A 25,146-nucleotide genomic window follows, 5' to 3' on the forward strand; every position below is an offset into this window, starting at 1 on the left:
AGATAGCTTACCTCTCAAATTAGAAAAGGTTTACTATCATAATTAGATAAGGTTTACTACTAAAATAAGAAAATGTTTACTACCAAAATCAGAAAAAGTTTACTGCTAAAATCATAAAAGGTTTACTGCTAAAATTAGAAAGATTTACTGCTAAAATCAAAAAAGGTTTACTACCAAAATTAGATGAAAAATTACTGCTAAAATCAAAAAAGGTTTACTATCATAACTAAATAAAGTTTACTGCTAAATTCAGAAAAATATTATTACGAAAATCAGAAAAAGCTTACTACCAAAATTAGATCAAGCTTACTGCTAAATTCAGAAACATATTCCTGCTAAAATTAGAAAAAGTTTACTTCTAAAATCAGAAAAATGTACTGCTAAAATCAAAAAAGGTTTACTACCAAAATTAGATAAAAATTTACTGCTAAAATAAAAAAAGGTTTACTATCATGACTAAATAAAGTTTACTGCTAAAATCATAAAAAGTTTACTATCATAATTAGATAAAGTTTACTGCTAAATTCAGAAAAATATTATTACAAAAATCAGAAAAAGCTTACTACCAAAATTAGATAAAGTTTACTGCTAAATTCAGAAACATATTACTTCTAAAATCAGAAAAAGTTTACTTCTAAAATCAGAAAAGGTTTACTGCTAAAATCAGAAAAAGTTTACTACTAAAATCAGAAAAGGTTTACTATCAAAATTAGATAACGTTTACTGCTAAAATCAGAAAAATATTACTATTAAAATCAGAAAAAGTTTACTACCAAATTTAGATAAAGTTTACTACTAAAATCAGGGAAAAAAAAATTGCTACCAAAAGGTTTAATATCAAAGAAAAGGTTTAATATCAAAATCAGAAAAAAGTTTACTACTAAAATCAGAAAAAGTTTACAACTACATTAAAAAAAGTTTTACTACCAAATCAGAAAACATTTACTACCAAGGTTTACTACTGAGTTAAGTGGACAAAACATAACCTTTCTTGGGTTCTGTCTCTTTTTATACTGTATTGATCCAAAGGCAGAATGTTGGAAGAACACAAACAGTAACTTTAGTTTGTTGGAGACTCGTTGACTCTCTCTCTTTTTCTCAGCAGACATCGGATTACTCGGCCATGGCGTCTCTTGCCGGCGGTCTGGAGGAGATGAAGAGCAGTCTGGCCAATCAGACGGGAGCAGAGCTCGGCCCCGGCATAGCAGGACCCCAATCGTATCCACTGGTTTCAGGTGAGTCTTGACAAAAAACTGTCTTATAAAAAAGGAGCTTTTAGAAGCTACTTTTGGGTAGTGTTCCTCCTGGTGAGAGACTTTTACCTGATAGACATGCCTCTACAAACAGCTAATAAGATACTGGAGCAGTGATGTTCGAGTATGGAGTTCTCCTGGTGGTTTATTAATAATATAAGAACCCTTTTAAAAAGGAATTATACTTAAGAGTATTAAAAGAATGTTTAAATTAGGTAAGGAATACTAAAAGTACATTTTCTCTTTATTTTACTTCATGAAAATATGCAATAAATATATATAAAAAAATATATATATATTTTCTCAGCATTTCCATAACATTTCTTTTTACGCAATATGCTTTAAATTATATTTGGTTAAGTTTAAATGTTTCCAGTAGCATTAAGGTGTACACAATATGTGCATTAATACAATATATATGTGCAATATACTTCAAGTGTATAAAAAATGATGTTCAAAAACAAATACTTAAATTTGCTTAAGTTCGCAGAAGTTATACGAAAACAGAACTCAAAAGAACAACCTAATGCTTTTACGTTGTATTCAAATATAGCTTAATTAAAATTGAAATATACTTAAGTTGTTTTAAAATAGTACATTTAGTATGTACTAATTTAAATGCTAAATGTATGTACTTTTCCATGTTATATATATGTTTAAAAATATATACTTAAAGTGGCATATTATTTTGTATCTAAATTGGTGGTAAAAGGATTAAACATAGTGTTTAACGGTTTCATTAAACATATATATTTATTCTAAAAACTGGTGGGTCAGGTCACTTTTTGCTGGAGTTCTTATTCTGGTCACGTCACGCGTCTTTACAAATTTACGTCACACGTACAGCCTCTAAAAGAGGATCCGGCTCAGTTTTACTGAACGCGAGTGGCTGGTGGAGTATTGGAGACTTCAGAAGAGGAAACTTGGAGCTCAGTAGCGTAACTTATTCACTCATAGTAAAAACAAAGAAATGAAAGAGTGAAGAGACTGAACATAACCTGGAATCGGATTAAACCGGTCTGAAAGGAGACCGCATCACACCCGCCCAGTTTAAAATGATTCTTCCGCATGCTCGATGCAATTACTTAGTCTCACCAGAGAGGGCACTAAATCCCCCAAATCCCAAAAATTACAGTCATCAGTCAGTCACTCCTAGTAGTGATATAAGGGCACATATATTTCCTTTAACTGAGATTTTCAGCAGGATAATGCTCATCCACACACAGCATGTGATTCTCAGGAATGTTTTTCCCTGATTGCAACACTTCCTTGACTTCCTTGGTTGCCAGATTGTCAGTTTCAGGAACCTATGGGTGTAGAGCAGGATCTACAGGCACAGCTGCAACTGCATCTTTAAGAAAATCTTGCCGCAGGATGCAATATGGAACCTTTTACGCCTCCATCACGTCCAACCGTATCTCATCTCGTACAGTTTTCCCTGTCATCATGCTCTCGCTCTTCCTCTGAGGTTAAATTAGAGTGATAGAGTGATAGAAGCTGATCTCAGACCTGTTAAACACGCCGCTCTGTGATGCAGATTCTGATTTACCCATTGGGACAAAATGATGGAGGGAGGCTAGTAATTATTCACACACTCCAGCCCTTCCCTCACTCCTCTCCTCTTTCCCCTCTCTCTCTCTCTCTCCCTCTCTCTCTCTCTATCTGTCCATTTGGGAATGAGCTGGAGCTAATTAAGAGCCCCTCGGACACAGGCCATAACGAGGGAATCATGGGATTGGGAATTCTGAGGGCTGAGGGAGAGCAGGACCTGTGTTTATAATGGTGTGAGAGTCAGAGATCCTGTCAAAAATGAAACATTGTGATTCTCTCTTTTACATCAATAATGCCCCCTACAGGTAAAGAGCATCATTACCTATAATATTCATCACCCCTCTAAAGAGTGTCTAGAGAGAGAAGAAGTGCTTACTGGCCATTTTATTAGAAACACTTGCATTCTTAACTCGTACTTTCAGTAACTGGCCACTTTATTAGAAACACCCACCTTCCCACTGTCCACTTTTTTTAAGAACACCCACCTTCCCACTGGCCACTTTATTAGAAACACCCACATTCCTACCTTGTGCTTTTACTAACTGGCCACTTTATTGTAAACACATACCTCCTTATCTCGTACTTTTAGTAACTGGCCACTTTATTAGAAACACCTACTGCACCTTCTAATTCCACTCAATGGACACTTTATTGGAAACCCTAAATTTAGTACCTTGTTTTTTCACTCACTGGACACTTTATTAGAAACACTTAATTTAGTATCTTGTGTTTTCACACACTGGTCGCTTTATTAGAAACACTTAATTTAGTACTCTCGTATGTATCACTAATTGGCCTCTTTATTAGAAACACCCACATTCTTACCTTCTGCTTCCACTCACTGGTGGCCACTTTATTAGAAACACCCACATTCTTACCTTCTGCTTTCACTCACTGGTGGCCACTTTATTAGAAACACTTAATTTAGTACCTCGTGTTTCACACAATGGCCACTTTATTAGAAACACCCACATTCTTATATTGTGCTTTCATTCACTGGCCACTTTATTAGAAACACTTAATTTAGTACCTTGTGTTTCACACAATGGCCACTTTATTAGAAACACTTAATTTAGTATCTTTTGCTTCCAATAATTGGCCACTTTATTAGAAACACTTACTTTGGGACCTTGTGCTAAATTAAATGTTTCTAATAAAGTGGCCACCAGTGAGTGGAAACTCACTGGTGGCCACTTTATTAGAAACATTTAATTTAGTACCTTGTGCTTCCACTCACTGGTGGCCACTTTATTAGAAACACCCACATTCTTATATTGTATTTACACTTATTGGCCACTTTATTAGAAACACTTAATTTATTACCTTGTGCTTCCACTCACTGGTGGCCACTTTATTAGAAACACCTACTTTTGAACCTTTAGCTCTCACTCACTGGTGGCCACTTTATTAGAAACGCCTACTTTTGAACCTTTAGCTCTCACTCACTGGTGGCCACTTTATTAGAAACACTTAATTTAGTACCTTGTGCTTTCACTCACTGGTGGCCACTTTATTAGAAACACCTACTTTTTAACTTTTAGCCCCCACTCACTGGTGGCCACTTTATTAGAAACACCTACTTTTGAACCTTTAGCTCTCACTCACTGGTGGCCACTTTATTAGAAACACTTAATTTAGTACCTTGTGCTCTCACTCACTGGTGGCGACTTAATTAGAACCCCTGTTAGAAGCTGCCACATTATTAGGAACAGCTGCCTTCTACAGTCACAGGTTCTTTGAAGAAAAAACTGAAAAAAATTTGGCTCCAGTCTCTAACTGAACACCAGCGAGGTTGTGGGGTTTCCAATAAAGTGGCCGCTGAGTGTAGAATGTGTAGAAAAGAGACGGGGAATGGAGGAAGAGTGTAGGAGGGTAAAGCCCACTTGGAGGGCTGTCAGATTTAACTTCTCTCGCTGCTCGTTTCTCTCTCTTCTCTCTCTCTCTCTTTTCTCCCTCTCTCTCTCTCCACTGCTCACTCCGGCTGACAATCGCTCTCGGAGGACCTGGCCCTGTCTGCCTCCTCTCTCTGAGGAGTGTGTTCCTCTCGCGCGCTGGTGTGTGTGCCCTGTCCGCTGACCCGCAGTGGATTAGTATCCAGTCTCCACTAATGTCTCTCTGTCGCCTCGCGCTCACTAAAACGGCCGGACATGGCAGCTCAGGAGAACAGAGGATAGAGGAGGAGATGAGTCTATCCAGCCTCCAGCTTTTCTAGCTTTTCTCTTTCTCTATATCTTTCTCTCTCTCTCTCTTTCTCTTTCTTTTTCTCTTTCTCTTTCTCTCTCTCTTTGTAATACATTGACATGTGTTTTGGATGTCTTGGAACAGCACTGTAAACTAGGGGTGGGACAAAATATCAGCATTGTGATATATTGTATCAGTTTTCGTTTGCGATACATTATCGATATGTAGCATCTATATATCTATAATATAATTCCTGGTATTTACTTATTTTGGAATATTTGACCCTCTTCAGTAACAGTAACAGATAGTAAAAAGAATCATAGAGAACTATCTCACGATATATTGAGTATTGCAGAATCACAGTATCGTGATCAGAGGTGGAAAAAGTACTGAAAATTTGTAATTAAGTAAAAGTACCTTTACTTTGCTAAAATTCTACTCAAGTAAAAGTAAAAGTACCCATCTAAAAATCTACTCGAGTCAAAGTAAAAAAAAGTACTCAATTTAAAATGTACTTTGAGTAAAAGTTACATAGTTACTTTTAATTATTTGATGTAAAAAAGTCAAAACAAATCATAAATTAAAGTATAAAGTAAACAGTATTTGTATAGATCACCCCATAAAACATTTTCAAGAACAAGTGACATAGGTTTCTATGATCAATTTTTTTCTTTACTGTTAAAAGGTTATGGTCATATAGGTGACTATATTATATATATATATATATATATATATATATATATATGTATATATATATATATATATATATATATATATATATATATATATACATATATATATATATTATATATATTATATATAGACTTTTACCTCTGATCGTGATATTATTATAATCGTGATAATATCGTATCATCCGATGCACTGATTATTCCCATCCCTAGTACAAACGTAAATTGATCATTAATGAGTTTTACCTCATGAAGAGATAGAGAGAGAGTGTGTGAGAGAGAGAGAAAGTTAGATACATAGATACATAGATAGAACAAAAAGAAATAAGGGTGTGAACAAGAGAAAGAAGAAGGATAGATGGAAGAGAGATCAGTGAGGAAGATAGAGAGAGAAAGAGAAAGTTGGATAGAACAAAAGAAAAAAAAGAGAGAGAGATCAAAGTGAGAAAGATAGAGGGAGAGAGAGAGAGACAAAGATAGGGAAAGTTGTATAGAATAGGTTCACATTACCAGGCTGAAAGTGACTCAAATCTGATTTTTTCATGGCTGTGTGAACGTGCCAAATCAAATCCGATTTTTTTTTTAATCATATTTGAGTCACTTTTTTTATATGTGGTTCTAAATCTGATACGTAGCCGATCCATGAACATTTGTCATAAATGTAAACGTTTTTTGCTTTCACGCATTAGCATTAGCGCTACGTGCTTCTCTCTCGTACTCACAAACTCATCTCTTGGTGCAGCTGTGCAGCTCTAGCTGCAAAAAAAAAAAAACAGCAAAAGCAAACCGCCTGGCCTTTTTTTCACATATGAGCTGCTAACAAACGCATCCATTACCCTTTATAAAGCTTTATAAAGAGTTGTATCTCACATATGAGGTTTTTTTGGTACCACTTTAAAATAAGACTACCTTTATAAAGGGTTTATAAATGGTTTCCAATTAGTTTATTAATGGTTACTAATTAAGTTGTAAATGCCTTTAAAATCATTAATAATCAGTTGTTATAACACATACGCAGAAAGGGCAACAATGACCTGTTGTTTGTACCCAAATACTGTACCCCAAGGCCATCTATATTGTTGCCCTTTCTTCATATGTGTTATAACTGATTATTATTGATTTTTAAGGCATTTACAACCCAATTAGTAGCCGTTAATAAACTAATTGTTAACCATTTATAAACCCTTTATAAAGGTAGTCTTATTTTAGCAAAGTGGCTTGTAATGTGAACGCAGTAACGTGTCCAAAAAAAAACAAAAGAACAAGAGGCAGCCAGACCCTGTCACACATCAGTGTGTGTGTGTGTGTGTGTGTGTGTGTGTGTTTAATTGCACCGAAGGCCCCATTACTGGGACAGAAACATGAGCTCAGGTGCGCTTGCACAGTCAGAACGCCGCATTAAAGGAAAAAAGGAAAACGCTGGGCAGTAGAAGCGTGTACAGAGTCGTTATCAGGGCTAAGTGAGGACAGTCGTGACATTTAACACACGTTATCTGATCTGCTCATCTTCACTCTCTGTTACGGAATGTCGTACAGGTCCAGGAACGACTGTATGACCTTCTAAATCATCTGTTACATCAGATACAGTGCATGTTTCCACCACAGGGTTCAGGCTTTTCACTACAAAACTACAAAAAAAAAAATGTACTCTACCTTTCAGACTGGTACATGTAAATTCTTACCAGTAGGCGCCCAGTAGACATCCGTTTAAAGCCCCACTAGGTAGGATTTCCTTGATGTTTGATCTTTTTAAAGAAGTAAAATTACAGCTTCAAACTCACTTCAGCGCTGCATTGAGGTGTAATAGGAGGAATAGCGGTGCTCTCGTGTCTCGTGTGCCGGAGCTCCTCCGAGCTCAAACCAGACTCTGTAAGTTTTGCGAGGCAGCCGCGACCCACGCTTGCGAGAACTGCGACCTGCTTTCCGACCTTTAGTTCTAACAGTTCTATAAGGACTACTGGTTCATTCTTTACAAACTAACATACAGACACTCTGGCAGAAGCTGGAAAGAGACCGAATATGTCTGTGAAAGCCATAAAACGAGAAAGAGAAACTAATCTGCCTGAATCATTTATTACACTCTACAACTGTAGGGGGAGCCCACGAGCACAAAATCTCAATCCTACCTAGTGGAGCTTTAAGCAGGTAAAACGTTGGATGAACATTAATCCATCTTTTTTACAGTCTCTGTCATAACCTAACAAATAACATAACATCTACAAATGTTGGTGACCACCTGACCAACTACTGCTCTGACTGTCTAATGGGCATAAATATGTATATGAGATTTTGACATCATAACCAATGGTGGGCTGTTTTTGCATCTGATATTTTATGGTCGTTTGATGATGTCATCAATGACTAAGATGGTTGTTTTTGTGTTTCAAGGTCGTGACCTGGCCAGCACCACGCTCCCTGGTTACCCTCCTCACGTTCCCCCGGCCGGGCAGGGCAGCTACTCGGCCCCCTCGCTCACAGGAATGGTACCGGGTGAGTTCCATAAACACACTGAACTCTCTACATCCCATAATACTCTTTCAGTTTAAGATAAGTTAAACAGCAGGCTCAGTATCACTGGAAGATGATACATTATTTAGCAACTGCTGTGAAACTAATCTGTAAGCAATATTACGCCACCGTTATTCCGACCCTGCAATGTGATTGGCTGAGAGGCGCTCCGTGAGAGCCATTATCAGCCGGTAATGCACTGTAACCAAAGAATGAATGAATGAATATGAACTTGTTTTTTTATTTTTTGCATTATTTGAGGTCTGAAAGCTTTTTTTAAGAAAGCATCTTTTTTATTTCTTTTATTTCTTTGTTTTAGCCATTTTCTTTTCATTTTCTGCAAATAAATGCTCTAAATGACTTAAATATTTTTATTTGGAATTTGGGAGAAATATTGTCTGTAGTTCATAGAATAAAACAACAATGTTTTAACTCAATTTTACTCAAACATAAAGCTATAGTTAGCAAAATCAGAAAAACTGATTCCTGAAATATCAAATTCACACTTCTAGTTCTTCTAGTTGTCGGCTTTGTCTTATGCTCTTCAAATACCGTCTTTCTTTCTCTCTCCCTCTTTCTGTCTTTCGCTTTTTCTCTTTTGCTCTCTCCTTTTCACCCCTCCTTTATTTCTGCTGAGGTCCCTGTGGGAGGTGGGCTTGTCTTTGCCACTTCCTGTCTCCCCCCGTCTGCCAGGTTGACAGCACACTCCCAGGGGGTTCTGGGACGCTGGACGGGGGCGAGTTGGGTTTGTGTGTGCGTTGGTGTGTGTGTTGGGGGGGGTGACGGTCGGTTGGTGGGTTGTGGCAGGGCAGGCTGGTGGCTGGTGGCTGGTGGGGGTGTATCTGAGTTTCAGAGCCAGGATGGCGGGGGCCATTAGGCCCCAGTCTCACAGCTGTCCCCTCTCAACATCAGTAATTTGTTTTTAATGAGAATCACCGCTGACCCTTGACTAATTCATTCATTCATTCATTCATTCCTTCCTTCTTTCTCCCGCACTCGTCCCTCAGCCTCTGTTTCTCCTCCAGCTTTCTTCTAACGCCACCACTAGCGCTCGCGTACACAGGTTTACAAACCCGCCGAGATTCCGCATTGTACGACCAGAGCGCTGCGAAGACACACCAACGATGTCACACCGCTGTCTCTCAGGGGCCTTCACCATTCTCTCATTGAATACTTCACAGCCAGGGTCCCTTTTTTTACGCCAGAGACGCAGTTGACCGCAGTTTAACGCTAAAGCTAACTAGCCTAAAAAGAAAGTATATTTTCTGGTCTATTTTCATACATAAGGTGCACCGGATTATAAGGCGCACTACTAGTTAAACAAAAAAAAAAAAGCATGAAAATGTAAATTATTTGAAAACAATATTGGAAAAAAGTAATGGAAACTACTTTTTGGAGAGACTAGACCAACAGAGCTTCTGGCTTGCTTTCAGAATTGGTTTTCTTCTTGCCGCTCTTCCCTAAAAGCCTAAAAGATGTATAGTTGTCCCGTGGGCAGATTCTCCCACCTGAGCTGTGGATTTCTACAGCTCCTCCAGAGTGACCATGGGCCACTTGGCCCTCTGCTTCTCTACTTAGTGCCATTAGTGCCAGTTCTACCATACCCCTTTCATTTCCACAACTTTACCTTTACCCTGAGCTTTCTAGTGAGTTTCTTGGTTTTCATGATGCTCTTTGGTCATTAATGTTTTCCAACAAACCACTGAGGCCTCTTGCTGTTCAGAGGTGAGTATTTCGAACTGTAGTCTGCTTGTTTACCATATTAAAACAAGCTACGTGGGACGAACCGCTAGCTAATATCACCCTGGCTTACCGGAGCACTCAGGGTTCCTCAGTGTAGAGCTGTTGTGTGGCATTAGCCGCCTAGCGGAATTCTAAGCTTACTGTAAATAAGCAAAAGCGCTTTACTCACCAAACGAAACAGTTTTTAGGACTGCGTTAAATCTGTGTAGATCAACATCCAGTGCTCGTTTGACATGTCTGAGGACTTTTTTGAGGAATTACAGTTTTGTTTTCTTAGCTTAACTTAGCTTAGCTTTCCAGGCTGAATTTAGAGAAGAAGAAAAACAGGGTGACACCCCTGTTCCTACTATTACAGTAGTTACTAGTTGCTAGTATCACATAAAATGCACCTTATAATCGCATTATAAGCACATTATGTACAAAATAGACCAGAAAATAGACGTTTATGAACAGAAATGACTTCTGAAGGCAGTAAGTCACACTGGATTTTATACAAATGGGCTGAGTACAAATGGATGCCACTCTTTTTTCAGATTTTTTTTTGTTTTTAAACATTTTGAAAAGCATGTATCATTTTCTTTGTACTTCACAGTCCCTTGCTACTTTGTGTTGGTCAGTCGCGTAAAGGTTAAGAACGCCTGCGATTTTCAAATAGCGAAAACCTGATAATGCTAAACTCTGCGCTGTAAGAGCACAGAGCCTCCGCCGGTCGCACAGCTTTCTCTCAGGGGCCTTCACCATTGCCAGTTTAACGCTAAAGCTAACTAGCCTAGAAAAAAGGGGGGAGGTTAGAAAGATGTTCCATATGTTTCACATTATAAGGCAGACTATTAATTAACAACACTGGATTATAAGCCGCATTTTAGGCGACACTATTGAGGATGCCTAAATCGAAGTGAACAAGGGAGTCGCCATGCTTCCTTTCTAATAAGGAAAGTGCCAATCTAGACAAAACTGTAACTGTAACCTTGCGTTCACACTAGAAAGAGGACCATTCACAACACGATGGGCGACTATTCTTTTTCCTACGGAGGGCGCGAGAGGCGACACATAGTTGAACTTTCCTCAACTTTATGCAAGTGAATTATGACGTGGTGAAGTGACATTATGACCCGATTGGCTTCTAGCATTTTTTTGGACCTATCACACACAAGGCAGCCCAATGTCCTCAAGCTTCTGCTTTCTAAACTTTTGGTTCCTTTCGCTTTAAAATTGTAAACTTTTGTTCCTAACATAAATGTATTTATTCCCGCTATGTTTATTGGCGGTGCGCCTTATAATCCAGTGCGAAAAAAAAAAATATGATAAAAGACTTCTGAAGACAGTGGGCTGAGTACAAATTGGGCGCCATTTTTTTAAGATTTTTATTTTTTAAACATTTTGAAAACCATGTATCATTTTCTTCGTACTTCACAGTCACTTGCTACTTTGTGTTGGTCGCTCGCGTAAAGGTTAAGAACGCCTGCGATTTTCAAATAGCGATAACCTCAAAATGCTAAACTCTGCGCTGTAAGAGCACAGAGACGACACAGCGAGCAGCGAGTCTCCGCCGGTCCCCGTTCCTGAAGCCTGACTGTGGGGAATACTAAACAAAAGACTCAGTGAAGCTCAGCATCCTTCAACATCTCCCAGCATCCTCCAGCACGCAGCGGGTCCCTCAACGCTGCGAAAACAACCCCGACCAAAACAGCGAGGACCACCGCCACGACGACGACAACAACAACAACAACAGCATTGTCTCGGCCCGTCAGCGTACATCCTGTCAGCGCGTCGCCGCCGTGACTCGGGAGGTCTTGTTGGGAGGAAGAGGCGTAACCTTGTCTGCCAGAGGCTCCGCCCGCGTCCCCCGTGTTTCCCTCTCCTCTGACAAGCATTTACGACCTTGCCACCTAGTCGCCTCGCCGGGGACCCCAAACCCCCCCCCCCCCCCCTCCTCGTCCCTCGCTCCCTCACATCGCTTCATCCCCCTCTTCTCAGCCCCTTCCTTAAACAACCTGACACTCCGCATGACGAGGAGGGAAGCGGTAACCGCGGCGATGACCCCCTTTCACCTCCGTCCTTCCTGATACTGTATTTCTCCATCCATCGCTGCCCTGCGGAGCCAGCTAGAGCTTGAGATCGCAAACTGCGTTTAGCTAATAGAAATTCTTGTCTAAATCAAACCAAAACTAAGATCCTTTTTTCACCTTAAATTCAATGTTTTTTTTTCATTATTTAAAAATTTTCCGCTTTGTAGAATAATACTAAAGTCCTCATATTTTAGATTTTTCAAAACAGTCACCTGGAAAGTTCAGCTTTCAGTTAACAGCTGTGCTGAACTTCATCTTAGTAGTTAATTTGCCACATTTCTTGCCCTTTTCGTGCTATAAGGTGTAATATTGTGCAGTTTCAATATTACACGTTATAGCACGAACCTGGAGTGTATTATTGCAATCGTACCGCAGTTCCATTATCACTGTTTATTGAAAGATTTTATGTTAAAGAGGCAGAGAAAGTAGTTCCATGGCTGCTCTGTTTGTAGCTGCGTTGTATGACTTGTAAGCGCCGCATCGATGCTAGGTTACCTGTATGTGACAGAGTAATACATGGAGAGCTTTGGTTACAGTGCGTTACCTGCTGATACCAGTTACCAGCACTTATAGAACGCCTCCCAGCCAATCACATTGCAGGTTCAGAACTAACTGTGGTATGATTCATATTATGACAAGAACTATTTAGCTACGCAAAGAAGAAAGGTCAGTCAATCTGAAGTATCCTCATGTGTTTTCGCCCCAAAAAATAAATAATTATGTTATGATGAAACTGGCACTCATCAGGACCAGTAAAAGAAGAGCAAGCATTGCAAAGGATACGTTAACAAGTTAACAGCAAACAGCAAAGTTAACAAAGTATTTTTTTGGTTTGTTAAACACTTTTCCTTATGTGTTCCTTCATAGTTTGGAGACTTTTATATTCATTTACAATTTAATTTAAAACAGATGAAGAAGAAAAGCATATTAAAAGTATAAAATAGACAAAATTAGAGATGATGACATAGTAAAGTAAAGTTTTTCTACCAATATACTTTATATAGTTATGTTCCTCATTTTTAGCCTTTAGCGTAAAATGATGTTATCATGTAATGTGTCATTACACAAAAGTTACTTAGAGGGAAAGTTTAGGTACGCATTTTCATTTAGCGTGTTAGTATATACAGCTCTAGAAAAAAATGGAGTCACAAGCCATCAAACCAAGCTGAACTGCTTGAATTTTTGCTCCAGGAGTGTAAAGAGCATAAAGTTTTCCAAAAGCAGTGTGTAAGACTGGTGGTGGAGGAGAACATGATGCCAAGATGCATGAAATTGCAAATGAAAAAACTGTGATTAAAAACCAGGATTATTCCACCAAATATTCATTATTTCTGAACTCTTAAAACTGTTTTCTGCATTATTTGAGGTCTGAAAGCTCTGCATCTTTTTTTTTTTGTTATTTCAGCAATTTCTCATATTCTGCATAAAAAATAAACGCTCTAAATGACTTAAATATTTTTATTTGGAATTTGGGAGAACTGTTGTCTGTAGTTTATAGAATAAAACAACAATGTTCATTTTACTCAAACATATACCTATAAATAGCAAAATCAGAGAAACTGATTCAGAAATTGATTCTTCTACACTCATTTTACATACAGGAGCACTTTGTAGTTCTAGAATTACAGATTGTAGTCCTGTTCACCCTGTTCTTCAAAGATCAGGACCACCACAGTTCCTCCACAATTCTCAGCTCTGCAGTGATGCTGCTAAGCATGGTGGTGGTAGTATTAGTATTATGTGCAGCAGTGCTGCTGGAGTTCTTAAACACCGCAGTGTGGAGGAATACCGCCAGAAGGGTTTTGTTGCTAATATTTATCCTGATTGTTGTAACTGTTTAGAAAACAGAACAGATCTCAGGTCAGGGTGGATGGAGATGTATTAGGCCACGAATAAAAATAATATCAAATAAGACGAGATAAATAAAAAAAAAAACAATTTGAGGGAAATTGATTATCAGGCGAGCATTATTTCCCATTTTTCCCTGTCTCGATCATTCATCCCTCCTTCCTCCTCCACTTTATTCCTCTGTGCCTCCCTTCTTCTTCCTCCTCTCACTCTTTCTCTCTCTCTCTCTCTCTCTCGCGCGCGCTCACAGTAGCTCACGCTCCCTTTCTTTCAGCAGGGGGCTGACACACGGGGGGAGAGGGGGCTCCGAAAGCAGCCAGGCAGAACGGACAGAGCGAGAGATGGAGAGCGAAAGAGAGCGAGAGAGAGAGAGAAAGAGAGAGAGAGAGAGAAAGAGAGAGAGAGATGGGGCCTCTAAGCTTGTGGCAGTCAGCGGAGGGAGAGAGATCCCCAGAGAGAGAGAGAGAGAAAGAGAGAGAAAACTAGTGAAGCAACGGTGGAGAAAAACCATCGCAAATTGACACTTGCATGCAGTTGATAGTCCTAGAGTTTTACACTCTCTCTCTCTCTCACACACACACACACACACACACACACACACACACACACACACTCAGTCGTTAGGTATTCGGAACTTTCAGCACCACTTTTGGACAATAAGGTCAATAAATGCTTTAGTTTTGGCTAGATATGTTCAGGAATTCTATAATTGCTATAGTCTTACCCATTAAACCATTAAACACCAAGCCAATAGCAATAAATGTTTTTGTGTTTTTGTTTGATTAATTTGGGCCACTAATAAAATATACTTTATTAAAATCTTATAAAAATAGGACAGTATAAGAGGAACATTTAAGGCTGATAAGGGCAATTCTTAGCATTGTGTTTGATTGAGTTGTAGAGGTTCCTAATGGTGTGGTAGTGTTGTACTGTTCATAGCACGTCCAATCATCATACAGCTCTGGAAAAAAGAAGAGAGCACCTAAAAAATGAGTTTCTTTGATTTTACCAAAGTGAAAAAAAGCTCTGGGATATAATCAAGAGGAAGATGGATGATTACAAGCCATCAAACCACCAAACTGAACTGCTTGAATTTTTGCACCAGGAGTGTAAAGAGCATAAAGTTATCAAAAGCAGTGTGTAAAACTGGTGGTGGAGGAGAACATGATGCCAAGATGCATGAAGAAAACTGATTAAAAACCACCAGGTTATTCCACCAAATATTGATTTCTGAACTCCTAAAACATTTTTTATAAATATGAATATGAACTTGTTTTCTTTGCATTATTCTTTGCATCCTTTGGCTTTTTTTCATTTTCTGCCAGAAAATGCTCTAAATGACAATATTTTTATTTGGAATTTGGGAGAAATGTTGTCTGCCAACCTTCTATGGAATAAATTATATTTTAGGGTAGATTATTTTAATCATCCTTGCTTTATCATGATGCCCCTAACAAAAAAGTGATCTACATAATGTTGCCCAACAAACAAAAATATTCTATTGTGTTTTTATTCATTTTAAAAAGTCTGTGGTCTCTAGTATAAGTGAATTCTTGCTTGAATATTGAATATTCTTACATGCAAACATATTGCCTTTGATTGGCTAACAGCACTGTGAGGCAGCGAAATGAACAACAGTTAGAAACAGTTCAAAATAAAGACATGTTTACACTAATAACAGTCTTTGCAATGTCATATGTTACTTTACAACATGTGTAATAATGCCCTGATCAGTGCAGTTCAGCCCATACTGACCTAGTCTTAGAATCTCTGTAAAACGCAAAATCCCCTGAAGATCCTATGTAAACCTGTAGTTACTTACACACAGAGGTGGGTAGTCCATCTCCGGAAGTTAAAAAAATTCGGGATGGATTTTTACTGTAAACTAGTATTTTTAGAACAGAACTGTTACTGGGAAAAGCATATAAAACTAATGAGATATTCGCACAAATAACACAGGAACGTACTGCCATGCTGTTTTTAGCACTGTTAGCTCCTATCTGGCGATGCGGTTTTGCTGCTCGGCTATCATCTCTGCCTCTGGGCGGTCGCAAGCCAAGGTGGGCGTGGCCATGAATACTATAATTTACGGGTCGACGTAGACATGGGTGCTTTTCCTGATCGACTCGTTTTTCTGAACATTTTCTTTTAGTAGCTACTGCAGACAATGGAGGTTTCAAAAGTGTAAGAATGGTGTGATATACTACACCAGTTCTGATCTCTTTTCTTTCTTTGTCTTTGTCTTCTCGCATCAGGAGGTGAATTCTCGGGCAGTCCATACTCACACCCACAGTATTCAACATACAACGAGTCCTGGAGGTTCCCCAACCCCAGCCTGCTGGGTAAGTAAACCACAGAACAGAACGATTTGTGGCTGATCAGAAACGGACTTATCTGATGGTTGTTTCTATAGATTTAAAAAGCTACAAAAAAGCTAAGAAGCTAATTTAGCTGGAAGTGAACTTTATGCCTAAATCATCACACACGCCTTGGTGGTTCAAACCATGCTGGATTTTGCATAGAATAGCATGAAAAAATGTGGGGACCTATTCTGTTACTGTGAATATTGCAAAGCTTTTCTAAGAAAAAAACAAGAAAATCAGAATGTTTGTAAATACAACCCCTTTTTTTCTTATGTAGGCCACTTATAGCATAGTTTTTTTAATGCTGCATTTCTCAACTTGTATGCAACAATGTGAAATGTTAAAAGTTAATGCTTATTTAAATCTCAAATTTCACTACTACGAGAGCTAAAAGTGATTTTTCTTTCATTGTAGCTTCATAAATACTTTTGAAGTAATTATGTAATTAACTTTATAAATTATTTGACTTTGTCTTCAAATTTCAACAATTAGCAGCAATGGGCTCCTCTAAGCAGCTGCCTAACAGCCTGAAAATCACATAACTGATACCATAAGTGATAAGCAGGAGAGGACTATACAAAAATAGCAATGTTTTTTTTTTAGGTGGATGTTTTTTATTTAACAATAAAAATCTGAACCCCTGTTTAACTGCCAATATATATAACAGATATATCTATATCTGACCCATGTGTGTTTTGTTTTTTTCCACAGTGTTTCAGCAGGAGTACGGTTCTCTTCTGGGCTCAGAGAGAGCAGCTTCATCAGGCCTTTTCCCCAGCCAGACTCCACAGCCTGCAGGTACAGCCACGCCCACATAAACCACACCCACACAAACCACACCCACAAATCGTGAGAGGAGTTTTTTTTTCCCTTATACAGTGTGTCAAACTGCTGTAGGCTGAATCTCATCAACCTCATCAATCTTTAAGAGTAACACTTTTTTTATCTATCCATTTACAGCCAAAAGAAAAATGGAAAAATAAACTTAAAACTAAAATAAAATCAAAGTTCAATCGGGTACACTAAAATAAGGAACTGTATAAACAAAACAATAAACAATGTGATGGTTAAAGCATTACAAAAACAAACAAAATTTAAGATTTAATAAAACAATTCAGGCTAAAATAAAAAACACACAAAAATAAAGAGGATTAGAACATTAAGTAGCTAAAAGGTAAGAGTATAAAGAAAATATTAATAAAATAAATAAAAAGGTAAAAGGCCAAAAGGGCAAAACAGAAAATATAACAAGTAAAAGCGTTCCAGGCTGTCTGGAGGTAATTATGTAAAGTAATTGAGCGACTCCAGCAAGAGATTTTCAACTCATTGTTGATCTATAGCAAAAAGCAGATTTTCCCAGTTCAGTAAAAACTCTATTAAGCTGGCAGGTGATCCGGTCAGTAGAGTGTTTGCATAGTGCAAAATGAGGACAAATTCAAGAGTGCACACCATCAAAGTTAGGACATGGAACAACTTTGGGACATTAATGGTCTGATTTTTCCAAGTTATTTTTTTAAACTCTTCTACACACTATGAAATGGTTCTGGAGCCAAAAATGTATGTGTGTGTGTGTGTGTGTGTGTGTCTATAAAGTGTTCCAAGGCAAAGATCAGTGTCACCTTGATGTCAACACCTAACACCCTCTCACACTCAATCTCATTCACAGCCATAACATTAAGACTGGTGATATGAATAACATTAATAATATTAATTATCTATCAAAAGGAGGGACCTACTTAGGCAGTAAGAGAACAAGTGAACTGCTTCAGAACATCTCCAAAATGATTGCTATGTTGTTGCTCTGGTGCCTACTATGTGATTGATATTGTTACTAAAGTGGTTGCTGTGGTACTGCGACATGTTTACTTTGGTACTCCAGGTTTTTGTTAATGTGTTATTAAGTGGTGGCTAGACAGGTGCTATAGTATTGCAAGGTTCTTGCTGTGGTATCCCTGGTGGTTGTTTTAGTGTTGCTAAGTGGTTGCTGTGGTACTCTGGGTGGTTGCTTTTGAACAAGTTACAGATGGTTTGAAGGTTTGTAGCTCTTCTGGCTGCTGAATTTGATTTTGTGGTGATCTAGGTGGTTGCTATGGTGCTGCTACTTGATTGCTGTGGTCCCCTAGGTAGTTGCTGTAGCGCTCCTAAATGGGTGCTTTGGCATTGCATGGTGTTATGTGGTTGCTAAATTGATACCACAGTGGTGCAAAAGGGTTGCTAGGGTATTTTAGGTGGTTGGTATGGTGTTGCTAAATGGCTACTGTTGCACCCAGGTAATTACTATGGGACAAGTTGTTTATAAGGATCTGAGCCACTTGTGACTCAAATTCACATTTTTGGTTGTTTTAAGTAAATGCTAGATGTATGCTACAGTGTTGCATGGTGGTTCCTATGGTATTTCAGGTTCAAAGTTCTTGTTAAGTCCACGTCTTGATTTGGCCCCAGTGAACAAAATGTCTTTATTTACATACAAGGTTAAAGTATAATTTAAACAGCTGTATTAAAAAATCCCTGTGGTCCCAAGGTGGATGCTGTGGTGCAGTAACATGAATGATGTGATTCCCTAGGTGGTTGATGTGGTGCTCCTAATGGGTGCTTTGTCATTGCAGGTAGTTATAACCATGGTGTTGCTAGTGGTTGCAAAGTTGTTGCTAAAGTATTTTTAGTGGTCGCTATGTTGTTGCTACGTTGCTGCTGTGGCATCCTACGTTTTTTATAAGGATCTGATTGCTGGTGTGTTTTAAGTGAATGCTAGATGGATGCTACAGTGTTGTATAGTGGTTCCTATAGTATTTCAGGTTTGAAGTCCACATCCCTAGGTGGTTGCTGTGGTGCAATTACTTGATTGCTGTGGTTCCCTAGGTGGTTGATGTGGTGCTCCTAAATGGGTGCCTTGTCGTTGCATATTGCTAGTGGTTGCAATGTTGTTGCTACATGGCTGCTGTGGCATCCTACGTTTTTCACAAGGATCTGAGCCATTTGTGACTCAAGTCCACATCTCTGGTTGCTGGTGTTTTAAGTTTTAAATAAATGCAAAAAAATTGCTACCATGTTGCACAGCGGTTGCTATGGTTATGCTAAGTGGTGCCTAAGATATTTCAGGTGGTTCCTAAAGTGGTGCCAAAAGATAGATATGGTGTTGCTAAGTGGGTACTTTGGCATCCCAGGTCACTGCTATAGGACAAGTTGTGAAACTCAAGTCCTCGCTCATGGTGCAATATAGGCGCTACAATGTTGCTAGGTGGTTGCTGTGGTATTACAGGTTCACGGGTCTTGTGTCGCCCGTGTCTCTGGTCAGACCTGTTTTGGTTACAGTGAAAAGCCCATCGACAACTTTCTGCCTACGTCATTTTATGCAGACACTCAGACACACACTTTTTAAAACCAAAAAAGACCAATCCAGGCTAAATTGATCCTGATTTTGATACATTTAGATAAAAACTACATCTATGAACACAGGAGCTTCTTCCTGTATTTACTTTCTTGTTCCAAGGGGTGAGTGCTTAAAGGTTATAAACTCGGGGTTCACACTTTAGGTGTGAAAAGTTAGGTGCCCTTCATTTATAATTTCAAAGAGGTGGTTTAAAGAGTTTTTTGAGTCCTCTCAAATTACCTGAGGCTGCTGTTTTTGCTCAAGTGAGGCTTTTGTTGAAGATTGCAGAAAAAAAGGTGGTTTTCAACGTTCTGGGGGCGGGGCCAGGGTCTCCTCCCTCAGTGAATGCTATTGGCAAATATCTTCAGGGCTTGTGACTGACCGCCTACTCCCAAGAGCTGAAGAAGTGGGAAGGAGAAGGACAGCAGGAGAGTTAGCTTGCAGCCTTTTTTTTTTTTTTGAAAATCTTAATCGTGTAATTTGAATGGCTGTATTAAAAAGGTATATCAAAGGTATGTCTCCTTGCATCCCTCCCTCCGTCCCTCCCTCCCTCCTTTTTTCTGTTTAATGAAGAAAAATGTTCTGCTCTTAAGCCCGTGTGATACTAAAGGCCTTTCATCTTTGAGAGGTCTATCAGCACTTAACTGCAGCACACTGATGGAGATGGATCTGTGTCTTATAGGCCTGGAAATTGTTTTTTTCCTTCAGGGTTCGGCCTCGGGCAATGACAGTGTCATTTAAGATCTCAGCAAGAATAACAGCACTGACTCAAACTGCTCCAGTCACCGCCTTCAAATCATGCTAATACTGAGCCGCCTGTTCCTCCTCAGCCAGGGTTTTTTTTTTTCCACGTTGTGTTTTGAAAAAATAATGGTGAACAAATTGCCTGTCAAAACGGGACCAGCAGTCATACATTGATGTTTATGATGTGTTTATTCTGTCTGTTCACTAAAATAAGAAAAAAAAGTCAGCAAATGATGGATAATTCAACAAGACAATGCAAGACCCTATGCCGTTTATCAAGTAAAATGAGTTGCCTGGAGTTGAATGCCACTGAGAGTGTGTAGGACTGTGTTCAATGTGCCCAAAAATGACAAATAATCATTTTAAATTAAAAATTTCTCCCCATTTTCTCTACAATGTATTTACCCATTCAGCTGCCATTCATCTGTATATCCTTTATCACTAGTGATGCCTCAACACAAGGGGTGAAGGCCAATTAGCCAGCGCGCTCGGAGGAAAGCACAGTGACTCGGTTCTGATACATCAGCTCACATTTGCTTGGTTTGCAAACCTTACTGAAGCTCAGTGATTAGCTGTTCAGGATGAATGTAACCAGCTCATATGTTTTCTTGGCTTGCCTGTGCTGTTGTGTTCTATACTTGGCAACCTGGGGTATGGAAATGGCACGTTTAAACGAATGCATTGTGGATTTTGTGTGACTCTGTTTGCTTGGTTAGCAAACCTTACTGAAGCTCAGTGATTAGCTGTTCAGGAGAAATGTAGCCAGCTCATATGTTTTCTTGGCTTGCCTGTGCTGTTGTGTTCTATACTCGGCAACCTGGGGTGTGGAAATGGCACTGGGGGAATTGCAGGTGGGCAGGTTTGGATGCTTTTTTTTACAGTGCGCAATGTGTTAAGACATGCGTTAAAAACTTAAGTTAAGTTAAAAACAATACTCAATTATATCAATATCTTCTTACGCCAATAATGGACCCCTAATTGTCCTCCTCTTTTCCTTCTACAGGATCTCCATACTACTACAGCGCAGCGACGAGGGGGCCAGGACCTGCTGCCGCAGCGACTGCCACTGCCTACGACCGTCACTGACCATGCCCGAGAGAGGAGGAGGAGGAGCAGAGGAAGACAGAGGAAGAGCAGACGAGCTAGCACCAGCGACAGCCCACACGAGACTGCCTGCACACGAGGAAGAGGAGGACAAGAAGAAGAAGGAAGGAGAAGAAAGAATAGAGCGAAGAAGAGTAAACATGTCATTTTCCTGCCGATCACAATCATCCAAGCCCATCGACAACTTTCTGCCTACGTCATTTTATGCAGACACTCAGACACACACTTTTTAAAACCAAAAAAGACCAATCCAGGCTAAATTGATCCTGATTTTGATACATTTAGATAAAAACTACATCTATGAACACAGGAGCTTCTTCCTGTATTTACTTTCTTGTTCCAAGGGGTGAGTGCTTAAAGGTTATAAACTCGTTGACAGATTCACACTTTAGGTGTGAAAAGTTAGGTGCCCTTCATTTATAATTTCAAAGAGGTGGTTTAAAGAGTTTTTTGAGTCCTCTCAAATTACCTGAGGCTGCTGTTTTTGCTCAAGTGAGGCTTTTGTTGAAGATTGCAGATTGTTTTCAACGTTCTGGGGGCGGGGCCAGGGTCTCCTCCCTCAGTGAATGCTATTGGCAAATATCTTCAGGGCTTGTGACTGACCGCCTACTCCCAAGAGCTGAAGAAGTGGGAAGGAGAAGGACAGCAGGAGAGTTAGCTTGCAGGCTATGCTAACATCCAAACAAAACAGTCTTTTTCTTCGCCCTCCTCCGGCTTTTGGTTGTAGGCGGTCCTTCACAAACCCTGGAGATATCAGCCGATAACATTGGCTGAGGGAGGAGATTCTAACTCTACCCACAAACTGTCAAAACCACCCCTTTCTACACTCGAGCGAAAACAGCAGTCGCAGGTAATTCTCATAGCGCGCGAGGAGAACTGTGAATTTGAGAGGGAAAAAACATCAGAGAGGAGAAAATGAAGCTTAAGAGACATATTTTGTTCAGCGCATATTGATTTTTTTTACCTTTGACATTGATGTGACTCCATAGATACTTCTTTGGATTTTCATTGGACAGTGATGGAAATGGCATAGGTTGGAAAACATTTTTGGAGTACTAGTACTTTAGTTTAACAAAACCAGAGAACCACACCAACCACAAATCAATGCTAAACACATACCTCAACACACCACAGACACCATTTTTTTTTCATTACGTTAAAGTGAATTTAACCATAACAACCAACCAACCAACCAACCAACCAACCAGTCCTGGATCTGGATCTCCAATCAAATCAACTGCAGTGCTTTCAAAGCTAACATCATTTTTTTTGTTGCTAATCAAGATGTACAGTTCAGCTCAATCCCTGCTGACGTTGTGACGACGAGATTCTGACAAAGTACAAGCTGGACTCTTTTCTAATACACTGGATTGTAATCATGTTGTATACTGAGCAGCACACAGGAGGGGCGGAGTTGTAGTTTTTTTAACGGTTTTATAACGGAGCTGATTGGACGGCAGTAGCCACTCTTCTCCTCCTCCTTCTCCTTCTTCTTCTTTTTCTTTTTTCTTTTTCTTCTGGGTGTAGATAAATGCGAATCACTTGTGTACAGAATGCCCTGGTCGAGTGTGCGTTTTTTTTTTGTTGTCAGATTTAAAGCTATTTATGATGGAGACAGAGTAATATATATAAATGTATGTGTAAAAGTTTACCGCGGACACAAGTTAACAGTGCTACGCTACGTTTTGCTACGCTGTGGAACATCCAACGTTTGGAAGAGTTTTCAGGCTGTTGTAACACTGAGTGTGAGATGTTTTTTTTTTTTTTGAATGAGTTTTGTTGAAGTTTATACACCTTCTAAAAACTCTGTACAGAAACTACAGCTCTAATATTCTCGAATCCTGTTTTTGACGAAATGCCACCAACCCATAACAAAATGTGATGTCATTGTCTCCTTTAACGTCCCCAAAGATTCCATCCAAGCTCCATCTCCAATAAATAAAGCACAGAGACAAATCATAGCAGAGATATATACGTACTAAACCACCTTCCCGTTCAAACTGCGCCAAGACAATGCATGAAACCGAGGTGAAGGCCTTACCAAACTCTACGGATTCTCGATCCTGTTTGTGACGCCATCGACCATGTAAAGCCGTTATCGTGTCTCTGTGTGTCCTTCTAAGATGTATTATAAGGCTATTATAAGGCTATTCAGCTATCGTTTGCCACCACCAGAGCTTTTTTCGAACCCATCGTTGACCTATGTATCCATATCTAACTTTAGATTCTAGAGGAAAAGACCAGCGTGTCTTTATTTAGCTATTGTCTGTCTGTGATGTGCATTTCCCGGTTGCTTTTCTTTTTACCTTTCTCTCTTTTTTTTTTGTTTTTTTCATTGGTTTGAATACCCTGTGCATTGCTGAGTAGCTTTTAAGTGGACGAAACAGTGTATGTAGGTATAGTAGCAATTCACAAAAGACACCAAAACCTTGACGTGAAATGTGAAAACAAAACAAAACAAACAAACAAATAAAAAAACGAACGGAATATATCTACGAATATACAGTACAGTATAAATATATATATATATATAAAGAAGCTGATAGTTTTGACCTTTTTTATGTTGGACGTTTCTGGCGTGTGAGGTAGTGTTAGGATTACCTTCGTTTGTAGACCTTAAGTTGCGCGTTATGCAACTCTAAAGAAACCCTTGATGCCGTTCACCGCAGTGCTACTGGTGAACTTTGACCTTTTAACCTTTTAGCCGGAGGCATTATGAACCTGAAGTACACCAGCTGAAATCGAGGACAGTGCCTTTACTTTTTCTACCGAGTCACATCCACAATGACCACGCGTCACTAAAATACTGAAAAAAGCAACACCCGCCCGCATGACAGACAGGTCATGTGATTTGACAGACATGTGATTTGACAGACATGTGATTTGACCCCGCCCACCAACCAACAATCAACAATCAATGCAGTGCCACTGACCAGAGAGTTGTGTTTCAGACTGAAGAGACCGAGCGAAAGTTCTTAAAACGCAATCAGACTACGCGGTTAATCAACTACCTAAAGAAACCAAACGAGAGGTCAATCAAACGTTCGTCAAGCTCTTTTTTTTTATACACTATCTGACATTTCTTCCGCTATGCTCTTAAATATAAACGATTCCCTGCACAATTCTATACAAAAACACATTTGTTTCCTTAAAAGTAATACATTTTAAAGTTCTGGGAAGAAGCCTTCAATTAGGGTAGAATTAGAACCTCAATGTTCTAATTCAATACAATATATTACGTAAAACGATAAACAGATTCTTCAGTCATACTTGTCCTTTTTTAAACTTACCAAACATTTAATTTTGTAAAATTGGAAGTAAAGAATTATAAAATATGAAGAGACATATTTTAGGAAGAACTCTTAATTTATTAAGAACCTCTGAGCCCTTCCAATGAATTACCCCTTTTTTATTTTGACAACTTTTTTCCAAACTTATTTTACAGACTCAATTTTCTTCATTTAGGAAGGCACAAATTTAAAAAAAATCACGTACAATAGCGAGGACAAGAACTGATTAGGATACGTTTATTTATTTATGATTATTCGTTTTAAGGGTTCAATTACACTTAATTAAACAAAAAAAGTGATTATTGGCATTTCATAAGTGATCATTTTGCAGCAACCTGTGTAGAGAAGGTAATAAAAACCTTAAAAATCTGACCATACCAAACCCAACACTATGATACAAGAATAAGTTGTAGGGGTGGGAGAAAATATTGAT

At 39.0% G+C, this 25,146-nt stretch overlaps 1 protein-coding gene across 3 annotated transcripts in view; it reads left to right on the forward strand.

Moving 5' to 3' along the window:
* The window catches only part of pax5 (paired box 5), a 94,773-nt gene extending 70,139 nt beyond the window's left edge, over positions 1-24,634 (forward strand). For 2 of the 3 annotated variants that reach the window (XM_022681744.2, XM_022681747.2), the window contains exons 7-11: positions 1,103-1,235; positions 8,063-8,164; positions 16,098-16,184; positions 16,917-17,003; positions 21,323-24,634. In XM_022681744.2, coding sequence (XP_022537465.1) covers positions 1,103-1,235; positions 8,063-8,164; positions 16,098-16,184; positions 16,917-17,003; positions 21,323-21,405 — 492 coding nt within the window. In that variant the 3' untranslated portion in view covers positions 21,406-24,634. The remainder of the gene's footprint in view (positions 1-1,102; positions 1,236-8,062; positions 8,165-16,097; positions 16,185-16,916; positions 17,004-21,322) is intronic. The other variant, XM_022681746.2, reaches the window with a different exon arrangement.
* The last annotated feature ends 512 nt before the right edge of the window (positions 24,635-25,146 follow it).

The sequence above is a fragment of the Astyanax mexicanus genome, chromosome 25, assembly GCF_023375975.1.
Source record: "Astyanax mexicanus isolate ESR-SI-001 chromosome 25, AstMex3_surface, whole genome shotgun sequence".
Lineage (NCBI taxonomy): Eukaryota > Metazoa > Chordata > Actinopteri > Characiformes > Acestrorhamphidae > Astyanax > Astyanax mexicanus.